The 12,326-nt window shown below is 44.0% G+C and overlaps 1 protein-coding gene across 2 annotated transcripts in view; it reads right to left on the bottom strand.

Moving 5' to 3' along the window:
• The window catches only part of LARP4B (La ribonucleoprotein 4B), a 77,989-nt gene that overhangs the window by 43,125 nt on the left and 22,538 nt on the right, over positions 1 to 12,326 (bottom strand). For both annotated transcript variants that reach the window (XM_038755493.1, XM_038755492.1), the window contains exon 2: positions 7,810 to 7,944. In XM_038755493.1, coding sequence (XP_038611421.1) covers positions 7,810 to 7,890 — 81 coding nt within the window. In that variant the 5' untranslated portion in view covers positions 7,891 to 7,944. The remainder of the gene's footprint in view (positions 1 to 7,809; positions 7,945 to 12,326) is intronic.

The following is a 12,326-nucleotide window of genomic DNA, read 5'->3' on the forward strand; positions in this document are numbered from 1 at the left end:
GTTTCCTTGTTTAGTCATTTAAATCCATCAGACGTCTAAATTAAGTCTGAGTTACGTTTTAAAGATAATATATATTACTGCATCTTACCCAACTGGATTGGTTCAGACTAGATGCCCCAAATCATTTTTGTTATTCTGTAATGAAATGTGTTATACACAATGGGATCAGATACTGCTTTTCTGGGAGATTGAGAGCTACTAGGAGGGACCCGAAATTTGGAAGGATGGGCCGTTTTGCTTGGTGGTCGTGTTTTGGCTGCCCGAGGGTCTCTAAGACATGTTAACCTGGATTGAGGAAAGCAATGTGATGCTTCCTACACCCCAGGTGGCTGGAGGTAAATTTCCTCCAACCAAGCCCAAGGAGCTAGCATCTAGAATGGTCTGACTGTTTTTCCTCAAGTTCTGTTTCACATATCTTGGAGACTAGGGGACAGTGCTACTTGAGAATTTATTGAGTTCTTACTGAGTGCAGAGCACTGTACTAGATGCTCGGGAGAGTACTATGCAGAGTTGCTCCGCAAGGAACTTACTGTCTAGCAGGAGAGGCAGAAATTAAAATAAATTGCAAATAGGTATGACGGACACGGGAGTCAACAAGGATGGAGAAATAATGTTGCCGGTCAGAGGAGAGGGCAGAGTTACAGCAGGCAAGATGGACGTAATCTGCCCAGTATATGGATTTCGGCAAGCAGTCTCCACAGGTTTTGCGCAGGAGCCAGCAAAGTACATTGTGGAAATGATTTAGGGCTGGGGGCTAGTGTACAAGATTGGTGAAGGGATAGAGGAGCGAGCGAGTTGAGTTCAGTAGAGAGGGGGGCGTTGAAGGCATCAACAATTTGTGTCAAGGGAAGGTAGCTTGGGTGTGGGGTGTGACAACTTGAGAAAACTGGTCCGGATCAACAAACCCTGGAGGTCTCGGAGGGGGAACAGGACAGATCTGTGGGGAGGTGGGGAGAGAGAGCGAGAGAAAGCAGGTTGCAGGGGTTGTGACCATTGAGAGTGATTTCAGAGTCAGTGAGGGTAGAGATGATGAGACGGAGTGCGTGTCTTAAGTTGGTGAGTGGGTGAGGTGGAGTCGAGCGGGAGCAAAGCGTGATTTCGATATTCTTCTTGGTTTTACCTTTACCTCCTGCTGAGCAGGAATCGGTTTGCAGAACCTAGTGATCTCAATAGGTGAACCAGTGCAGAGAACGTTCTGTCTCCGGGGCAGCTCCTGCTGGGCCCTCCTCTGAAGAGCCCCCTGCGTTGTTCTAAGCTCTGCTCAGGCTGTACCCACTGAGCTGGGCCTTCGCTGGGCCGGGTAATGGTTGGAGGATCAGCAGTTCGCTTCAGCAGCCGATCAATACCACTGGGGCCTGGCGCGAACATGCAGGTAACTACAGAGAAGTAGCATGGCCTAGTGGATAGAGCACGGGCTCGGGAGTCAGAGGTTTGGGGGCTCTACTCCCGGCTCCGCCACTTATCGGCTGTGTGGCTTTGGACAAGTCACTTGACTTTTTTTGTGCCTCAGTTACCTCATCTGGAAAATGGGGATTAAGACTGAGTCCCATGTGGGACAACATGATTACCTTGCATCTACTCCAGTGCTCAGAACAGTGCCTGGCACATAGTAAACACGTAACAAATACCATCATCATCATCATTGTTATGCGCTGATATACCATCATTATTACAAATATCAGAGTGCCCTGTCCCTTCCAAGCCACCACAAAACTACTAAACTTCTCTACTAGCAGTAAGAGAGGACTTGACGTAGTTCTGAATTCAACCGATTGTACTCGAGCACAACATACACGGACAAACAGACGCATCCCCTGCCCTGCCCTTAACAACCTTATGAATTCCAGTTTGGGATTTAGGGGGAGGTGTCCAAATCCAGCGAGCTCAGCTTTAGTACAAGCCTGACCTGATCTTTTGGGATGCGTCTGGGTCAATCTATACCTGTGCAAAGCTTCAGTAAAGTGCCACTTTGTGGGGGTAAAAAGTGCATTTTACCCAGTGCCAGTTCAACAACTTGGCAGGGAAAACTAATATCTCCCTAGTAGTATCTCAACCCCTACTCTGAAGTTTTTGGTTACCACTGCACAGCACTAGAATCCATAAATCCTTTTTTCTTTCATTCCAAATTGAACTTACCAGCCTGAAAAACTTACTACAACAGACACCATGAATTAGCTATGACTTTAGTATCTGATGACAGCTACAAGAAATCGGGCAATAAGTCCCAATAGGAGGCCCTGAAGGGCCCAAACCATTTTGTGCAATTTCAGTTTGTGACAAATTTGTGGGAGAATTTTGCAGTCTTGTGCTTTCTTAGATGAATAATATGCAAAGTTGGCATGGAGCGAACCTATGCAGGGAGAGGAGACATTGACAGAATAGGGATCATCAGTGAAAATTTACCTTTTAACCTATTTGCAAGATTTGGGAGATGTATCTGAAAGGGAGAATTAGTAGCCTACAGAAAATGTTTATGATTTTTTCATTTTTTGTCTTGGCCTGTAGTCAGATGAACAGATCAGTACTCGCCTGAACCGACAAATTACACGGAAATCTCAAGTTAGGTTCGAAGTACAGAGGAGCAGCATGGCCTAGTGTCAAGAACACGGGATTGGGAGTCAGAGGTCGTGGGTTCAAACCCCGGCTCCGCCACTTATCAGCTGTGTGACTTTGGGCAAGTCATCTGACTTCTCTGTGCCTCAGTTACCTCATCTGTAAAATGGGAATTAAGGCTGTGAGCCCCACGTGGAACAACCTGATGACTTTGTATCTCCCCCAGTGCTCAGAACAGTGCTTGGCACATAGTAAGTGCTTAACAAATACCATCATTACTATGGTGGAAAAGGCTCTAGATTATTTTCCCAAACGTTAAAATGAAAGACATGCAGAGACTAAACACAAGGCTTGTTCTCTGTCCCAGGAGCTGAATTGTAATGGAAATAAACGGAGTTATTTTCCGTAAAGCTAGGCATATACGCATCAGGTTGACCTCGTGATTGGCCTGACATATTAAAGTAGCCACCAAGAGCAATAACGAGCTGGTAAATACTGACTTACAAGTTCATTCAGGCTTCATCCCAGCCTGAGAAAGAGGAGGGCTTTGGGCTAGGGAGCCCATGGAAAGGCTGACACCAAGGAGCAAGTCAACCAAGCTGCACCAAAGCGAACGTTTCTCTTTCACTGATGGGAAAGAGAATTACACTGCTGTTTGGTTTACAGGGTGTTGGGCTGCACTGTCTGCCAAAAAGCCACTCAGATTTCTTGTGGGAGGACAGGCTAAGCCACTGAAGGGAAACAGGGGTTGCAGTAAGTTTCCCAGAAGGCCAGGGTTATTTCCTCTTCCTAGGAAATAACCTGAAATAGCAAGGCCTCCCAGAAATCCTCTCTCTGCACTTGCTGGGGCAGAGGCTTTAAAAACTGAAAAGCAGAAGCCAGTTTGCCCTCCTCTTCTTGCTGCTGGTGTCTTGGCTCCACACTCTGTTGCTCTGCAGCCTTTGTCCCAGGGAACAGGCCTCTAAACTAGGCCCCTTCACATGGTGAGCATTTAATCTGTTTGTTCTATTGGTAATGTTTTGTGGGGAGGCTTAGACTAGGCAAACAAAGAATTGGAATCACCAGTGGAAAATTCACAGCTAGATTAAACCTACCTGTGAATTTTCCTCTGGTAATTCCAATTTTTCCTCTGACTGAACTATTGCTACAGAATACTGAACTTGCAAATATACTACCCTAAGAAAAGCTGCATGGCCTAATGGATAGAACACAGGCCTGGGAGTCCCACGGCTTCAACTATCACGTCTACGCTGATGACAGCCAAATCTACATCTCTGCCCCTGCTCTCTCTCTCTCCCTTCAAGCTCGGGTCTCCTCCTGCCTTCAGGACATCTCCATCTGGATGTCTGCCCGCCATCTAAAACTCAATATGTCCAAGACTGAACTCCTTACCTTCCCTCCCAAAGCCTGCCCTCTCCCTGACTTTCCTGTCACTGTAGACGGCACTACCATCCTTCCCGTCTCACAAGCCCACAACCTCGGTGTCATCCTCGACTCCGCTCTCTCGTTCATCCCTTACATCCAATCCGTCACCAAAACCTGCCGGTCTCACCTCCGCAACATCGCCGAGATCCGCCCTTTCCTCTCCATCCAAACCGCTACCTTGCTGGTTCAATCTCTCATCTTATCCCGACTGGATTACTGCATCAGCCTCCTCTCTGATCTCCTACCCTCTTGTCTCTCCCCACTTCAATCTATACTTCATGCCGCTGCCTGGATCATCTTTGTGCAGAAATGCTCTGGGCATGTTACTCCCCTCCTCAAAAATCTCCAGTGGCTGCCTGTCAACCTACGCATCAAGCAAAACCTCCTTACTCTCGACTTCAAGGCTGTCCATCACCTCGCCCCCTCCTACCTCACCTCCCTTCTCTCCTTCTCCAGCCCAGCCCGCACCCTCCGCTCCTCTGCCGCTAACCTCCTCACCGTTAGGCCTCGTTCTCGCCTGTCCCACCGTCAACCCCCGGCCCACGTCCTCCCCCTGGCCTGGAATGCCCTCCCTCTGCACATCCACCAAGCTAGGCTCTCTTCCTCTCTTCAAAACCCTACTGAGAGCTCACCTCCTCCAGGAGGCCTTCCCAGACTGAGCCCCCTTTTTCCTCTCCTCCTCCCCATCCCCCCCGCCCTACCTCCTTCCCCTCCCCACAGCACCTGCATATATGTTTGTACAGATTTATTACTCTATTTTACTTGCACATAATTTACTATTGTATTTATTCTGTTTAATGATGTGCATTTAGCTTTAATTCTTTTCGTTCTGATGACTTGACACCTGTCCACATGTTTTGTTTTGTAGTCTGTCTCCCCCTTCTAGACTGTGAGCCCGTTGTTGGGTAGGGACCGTTTCTATATGTTGCGAACTTATACTTCCCAAGCGCTTAGTACAGTGCTCTGCACACAGTAAGCGCTCAATAAATACGATTGAATGAATGAATGGGAGTCAGAAGGCCCTGGGTTCTAATCCTAGCTCTGCCATTTGCCCGCTGTGTGACCTTGGCCGATTCATTTCACTTCTCTGTGCCTCCGTTACCTCATCTGTAAAATGGGGATTACGACTGTGAGCCCCATCTGGGACACAGACTGTGTCCAATCTGATTAGCTTGTATTTACTCCAGTGCCTGGCACAGAGTAAGTGCCTAACAAATACCATTTTTTTTTAAGATGCACACATAAAGCAGCCCCCTAACCCTTTCAGGCTTCTATGCTGAGACTGGAGACATTCTAACAAGATGAACGGAGTGAAACACCTACCTGTCCAGAGAACACTTTGAATACAACTCAAGAGATGCAATCACAGAAACCTTGTTTTATTCATTTGGGAGCTAACTTGTTTCAGAATCTGTTAGAAGCCCAGGACCATCTGGCCTGAAGAACGCATACTGCCGTGGGCTCCCTAAGGTCCAGGGAAGAAGCCGGACACTTTACTATCATGAGGATTATGTTTGGTACATGAAAATTATTTATTTTATTTGTACATATCTATTCTATTTATTTTATTTTGTTAGTATGTTTGGTTTTGTTCTCTGTCTCCCCCTTTTAGACTGTGAGCCCACTGTTGGGCAGGGACTGTCTCTATATGTTGCCAATTTGTACTTCCCAAGCAGTTAGTACAGTGCTCTGCACATAGTAAGCGCTCAATAAACACAATTGATGATGATGAAGGTCTGAGGACTCTTCTACCTATAAAGCAGTAATACTTTTTTCTCCTGCTGTTGATGCTTTTCAACTGTTGATTTTTCTCTGATTCTTTTTTTTTTTTTTTGGTTTTGCTATGCTTCACTTTTCCACCTTGGTCATGGTTCAGGTCTCAGTGTCCGCATATTTGTATCAGCACTTAGAATGGTGCTCTGCCTATGGTAGCCACTTAGTAAATGTTACTGCGCAGCAAAATTATAAGAACTTAATTGTTCTAAACATTCACTCGTGCATTCAGTTGCCTACGTAGTAGAGAATGATGATTTTGTTTTCCGTTGTTTCAATTAAGGAAGTGAAGAAGCGTGTTGATCCTATTCCAGAAGAGAACAGAAAGAGCTGGCATAGGGCCTAGAAGAGATCCAGGCAAGGGGGTGGATCTACTTGCCTACTCAAGAAAGCTTCCCATCTCCCCGGTCCCCTCTGCAGCTCGGAGACCAGAAAAGATTGGTCAGAAGGAGGTCTGGACACTGCCAACCCCAGAATTCATGATGTGCTGTGCCAATCCTCAATCAATGGTATCTATTGAGCGCTTACTACGTGCAGAGCACTGTTCTAAGCACTTGGGAGAGTACAACAACATTAGCAGACAAGTTCCCAGTCGATACCCCTGCTCAGGCACAGAGGTTACCCCAAACGTAACTTCATCTAGCAGCTACCAAGCAATTCTTAATTTTCTTTGGTTAGGGATGAAATCCTTTTATTTATCAGCTCTGCAGCTTTCACTCTGTTCACATTTCAATGGTTCTATTTAATGCAAAGATTATGCTTAAGTTCCCATATAAAGTATCTAGAGGATTGTCCCACCTCACCGAACACTTCAATAGGAATTTTTTTTTAGGAAAACAATTGAAAACTTACTTCAGAAGACACAAATATATCCACAAACCAAAACGAACACTTCATGTCAGAACTCTACCTCAAAGACAAATCTAAATGATCTCTGAGACACAACTAAAAGGTAAGATTTCACTGTGAAACTACTGACACATTTTTCCTGTCAATTCCCCTGCTAAAAAACAACTTCTCCATTTACTAGGTTGTGTACAGTTTGAAGTCCAGGGTCCGGCACAGATTCCTGGTTGCTCTGAATGACCTTTGTGCCTTTCATGCTGTGTAGCTTTTTATAAGCCAACTTAAAAGATATGGGAAGGTAATTTTGCCATTCTCAGAAACCAGGCACCAGCCACTATGAGCTGATTTTGGGGTTACGTCAGATGGCACTGGTGGGGGAGACAGAGGGGAAGGCATCCCCAAAATGACACTAAGATACTTTTTTTTTTCCTTCTGGGATTGGATCAAAAACACCAGTCAGGCCCCTCTTCCCATCAGATCTTTCTTAGAATTTTCCTCTTGTTATAGAGTCTAGTGTCAGATCCTGTGGGGAACTCAATCATTCCAATTTCTTGGGATAAGGCAAAAATGGGGGCCCCGTCCTAATCCCGGAGTCTTTGACAATATTGGCTCTGATATTGTCTCTACCAGAGACACTGTGACTCCAATTGCAGATTTTCCTGACTTGAACTAGCCACCGAGGCTGTTCATTGTGTCTCCCCTCTAGGTTCGTTATTGTCAAGGAATGTTGCCTGCTAATTCTGTTGCACTGTACTCTCCCCAAGAGCTTAGAACAGTGCTCTGCACATAGTAAGCACCCAATAAATGCCATCGATTGACTGCTTCCTTCTCTAACCCTGAACTCCAATGCCCACAAAAGCCTTCAGGAGGAGGGATGGGGCAGTTATGTAGCTAATGGCCTGGGATACCTTATGGAAGGCCAGAAACTGTATAGGCGACATAGCCACAGCTAGACCACAATCTGTTTACTAAGTATTATACACGATTCTTCAAATCCTACAATTATATCTTATCCAGGACACCTGATTTTGGATGTTTCTAGAGTCGGTCTATTGATTAACTATTATAACTTCTACATCTTGTCTTCCTAATTGGTCCCCTCAATTGTGTCCTGACAGCATTTATGTATCCCAGTCAACTATGTTTAGAAGTCTACTGAATTCACGCAATTAAAATTTTCAAATTACATTATACATAAAGATTTATACTTACTAGATGAGAACTGTCTTTCACTTCTTGTACTTGCTGCACCTGCGGTTCAGCCACAACTTTAGTGTCCTGATCAGAAGTCATGAGCTGTCTGCTTTTTGTCTCCTCAGAGAGAACTTTACTGGTCACCTCAGTGTGCTATAAAATGACAAAACAAGAAAATTGGGTAAACAACTGCTCAAGGGAGCCCATAATACCATTAATTCTTCAAATGAAAGCATTAGGTCATTTGAGAGGAAGCTCATTCTAAAATTCTTAAGTTGTTACTTTCCTCTACATATATTTACTCTTTGAGTCAGTGTCTTCTCTCAAGTTTAAAGAATAATCAGTAAAATCTGGCCCCAGCCACCGTCCAAACATCTTTATTTGTTCATTGCCAAACCAGATCTTTCACATAGAATTGATTTTTGTAATCAAACAAGTTTTCTGCAGTTTAGAAACACTTCATTGGTACGTTTTACTAGTTCAAGTATGGATAAAGGTAAACCCAAGGCTGATTGGTAATGCAAAGTATTAGAGAAGCAGCGTGGCCTAGTGGCAAGAGAATGGGCTTGGGAGTCAGAGGTCGTGGGTTCTAATCCCGCCCCCACCACTTCTCTGCTGTGTGACCTTGGGCAAGTCACTTAACTTCTCTGTGCCTCAGTTACCTCATCAGTAAAATGGGGATTGAGACTGTGAGCCCCACGTGGGACAACATGATTACCTTGTAATTACCCCAGCGCTTAGAACAGTGCTCAGCACATAGTAAGCGCTTAACAAATACCATGATAATAATAGTGTAAAGGCAATATAAACACACACACATACACACACACTTCTTAACTCACAAATTTTATACCTATACCTCATACCCACTTAATCATATTTCATTTTCAACCTGACCAGACTGAAAAGATGACTGGACAAATTTTAAACCCAAAGTGGACTTCAATAAGGGTTTATTAATTTAAAAGGGAGAGGAAAGAGCTCTAACTACGGTAAATGCATAAATGCACATGGGTTAAGACAGCTTCAATACGTGAAAACCTTGATACACACCCACCTTACTTTACGGGGAGAGAATAGTGGTGGAAGGATGTGGGTAAGCCAGAGTTTCCATAATGAAATCATTGCAGAACGTGCACTTGCACAAGTGTTCCTTCACAAGAATTTCTCAAAACATTTACTACCTGTTCCACCTCCCTCCCTCGCACATGGAGAAAACGTTTGGTCAGTAACTGAATAGCTATGGCAATCGGCCTTAACTTTCAGGCCGCGATCCTTTCTGGGCCCTGGAGAACTCTGCAATTCCACAGAAGAATTTGGAATTATTGTTTGGTTTCGTTGGGGAGCTTGCAATAAAAGTGATCTGGCATGTGAAGTTCTGGAAAACCTTGATAAGGATCAAATTAGCATTCTGGCAGCTGTCTCAAAAGGACAGAAGAACTAAAGCATATTTAACACTAGAGTACTTTGATTAACTGACCTCTCCGGGATTATCAAGGTTGAGCCAATAAAACAAGACAAGTAGGAGGGGGGTAATCCCAGGATTGCACCATCTGATACTGTAAAACTGTGACTTTCCAACACTGTCATCAAGTAAACCTTTACTGCCCCCCCCTTAGACTATGAGCTCCGTGTGAGACAAGGACCTTGTCCAGTTTGATTACCTTTTATCTACTCCAGTGCTTAGTCTAGTGTTTGCACATAAGTGCTTAAATACCACAATTCCATCATTATTAAGGAATTGACAAATTACATATGGTTTTCTGGATTTTAAATAATAATAATAATAATGGGTACTTGTGAAGCGCTTACTACGTGCCAAGCACTGTTCTAAGCGCAGGGGTAGATACAAGGTGATCAGGTTGTCCCACGGTCTTCATCCTCATTTTACAGACGAGGTAACTGAGGTAGTTAAGTAGCTTACCCAAGGTCACACAGCAGACAAGTGGCGGAGGCGGGATCAGAACTCATGACCTGTGACTCCCAAGCCCGTGCTCCTGCCACTAAGCCACGCTGCTTCTCTAATTAAAATATGGATAAATATACATTTAGAGAAATACATTTTACATCATAATGCAAAAAGCACTTTTCGAAAGTCATCTACATAACCAAAAACGCCATCAAAAGGTCTGACCCCAGAGAGGCCTCCTTCCCGTGCCACTAAACCCTTCGTCTCTCTAGATAAATTATCCTGGACAGATTCTCTCTGTCCTGCTTTCATTGTCATACCAAGTAAAACAAAGATCTTCATGAAACTAGTCTGTCAGCTTTCTAAGCAAGAATCCCCATCTTACAGATGAGCAGACTAAGCACAGGAAGATTCAATTAATTGTCCAAGATCACTTTGGTCAGGATGAAGAGTTTTACTAGGCCACATTAACGGATGAAGTTTCAGGCAGCAGCAGCCATACTTGCCTACTTAACTCATCACAGCTTCATTACATATTTTAAAAAGGCACTAGCAAAATGAAAAACATAATTTAAAATAAAATTGAAATAGTAATAGTGTGAAGCATTTAATGTGCGCAAAGCACTGGATGTAGCCCTCAGAAAGAATACCTGGGAAGGAATTAGACATAGTCTCTTTCCCTCGAGGGGCTAGCATGGCTACAAAAGCACCAAAATTGCACTGAAACATTGTTCTGCCATAACACATTCCTACTATGCATTTCAACTAAGGACATTGTTCAGGGAATTAGGGATCTTTTGTCCAACAACGCAAGGCACGGTATCAGAAGAAACTGGGAGCCTGCTTGTGGCATCATAATGGCTGGGTGCAAGTTTACCTTAACGAGGGGCTTTGCAAGAATGCAAACCCTGTTTTATCGAACCCTTTTAGGATTCAAAGTCAATCAGCCCCTTAAAGAAAACTACCCAATCTTCTTAACCAAGACATTAATTCGACCAACAGCATGGTTTTACTTCTCACTTGGAAAGAGAATTTATAGATAGAATTACTTATTACATCTCTATTAAGAATACCCAAACATCCAAAAGGTATTTCCAAACATTTAAGGATAGTTATAATACTTTGATAATCCCCAAAGCCATTTTTACCCCAAGCTAAAAAAAAAAAAAGGGGGGGGGGGGGGCTATGGGTATTTTTCAAAAGAAGATAAAGACAGAAGTTGAATGACCTATTTGCCCAATACCACAGTGTCAGGTCTGGGATTAGGCCTCGAGTCCCTGGCTTCCAGTTTTGAATTTGGTCTGGTTCAATTCCCCTGAGTGAAAAGGGAACATTTGGTCTGGTTCAATTCCCCTGAGTGAAAAGGGAACAGCGGCAATGACGAAGAGCTTAAACTATTTTAAAGAAAAGTGACCCTACTCCAAGTAGGTACTTTTGAATTTTCACAACATTACATGTAAAATAGCTCGACCGAATGACTATCTGGGCCTGAGGGCCTCGATTACTGGAGCCTGGGAGTAGGGGACAGGAAAGGGGACTGAGTTTGGGGTACAGGGGAGCAGGAAAGCCACTAGAACAAAGAAAAGGAATAAATGGAGGGGGCCACAGGGGAGCATTTACAGTGCAATGAGAATCTGAAACTGTAAGGCCAGGACATGTAAGGGCTGCTTCAGAACAGAACCTAACAACACCAGAGAATGTGAATCTACGGGGAAATGTGCTCCACGATACAGCCGCACACGATAAATCCACACCATGGCTGTGTTTTGGGCTAAGCCTATACCCCAAAAAGCCTAGGAGGCGGGTGGGGAAGAACAGAAGAGGGAGGGAGGAAAAGCCTGAGATTTTCTTCTATACGTGACTTTTATAACTTCTAAAATTAGTTTACAAAAAAGTGGAACAGTTTCTTTGTTTTAATTTCAGGGCAACTCACAAGAAAGGAGGGTGTAATTAACTTTTGACAAAACCTGTCTTCCCCAATGTTGTAAGCACTATACTGCAGTCTGGCTGCAGTAGCAGTGTGCAAATCTATTAAAAGGGAAAACAATAATAATAATAATGATAATGACATTTGTTAAGTGCTTACTATGTGCAAAGCGCTGTTCTAGGCACTGGGGCACATAAGAGGTGATCAGGTTGTCCCACGTGGGGCTCACAGTCTAAATCCCCATTTTACAGATGAGGGAACAGGCACAGAGAAGTGAAGTGACTTGCCCAGTCCCACAGCTGACAAGCGGCAGGGCCTACAACGTATTCTCTACTTGGAGAGAAATATATATGCCTTGTATAGGTGAGAGAAAAGGTGCATGCCAGATGAGCTGGCAAAAGAGGCAGGGGGAGAGTATGATTTAGACCAACTGTACACTAGTCAAATATTAATCATTATTAATATTTATTAATTATTAGTACTTAATTATTAATATCAAATATTAATCATTCCGCACACATAAAATTGCTATATTGTACTTTCCAGGCACTTAATACAGTGCTCTGCACACAGTAAGTGCTCAGTAAAGACGAATGAATGAATGAACAAATAAAAAACACTATGCATTCATGGAGGTGGCCTAGCCATCTCTCCATGTATGTTCTCCATGTTCTCTCCATGTTCTCCCCAGCCTAGAAC

Source organism: Tachyglossus aculeatus, chromosome 13 (genome assembly GCF_015852505.1).
Source record: "Tachyglossus aculeatus isolate mTacAcu1 chromosome 13, mTacAcu1.pri, whole genome shotgun sequence".
Classification (NCBI taxonomy): Eukaryota; Metazoa; Chordata; class Mammalia; order Monotremata; family Tachyglossidae; genus Tachyglossus; species Tachyglossus aculeatus.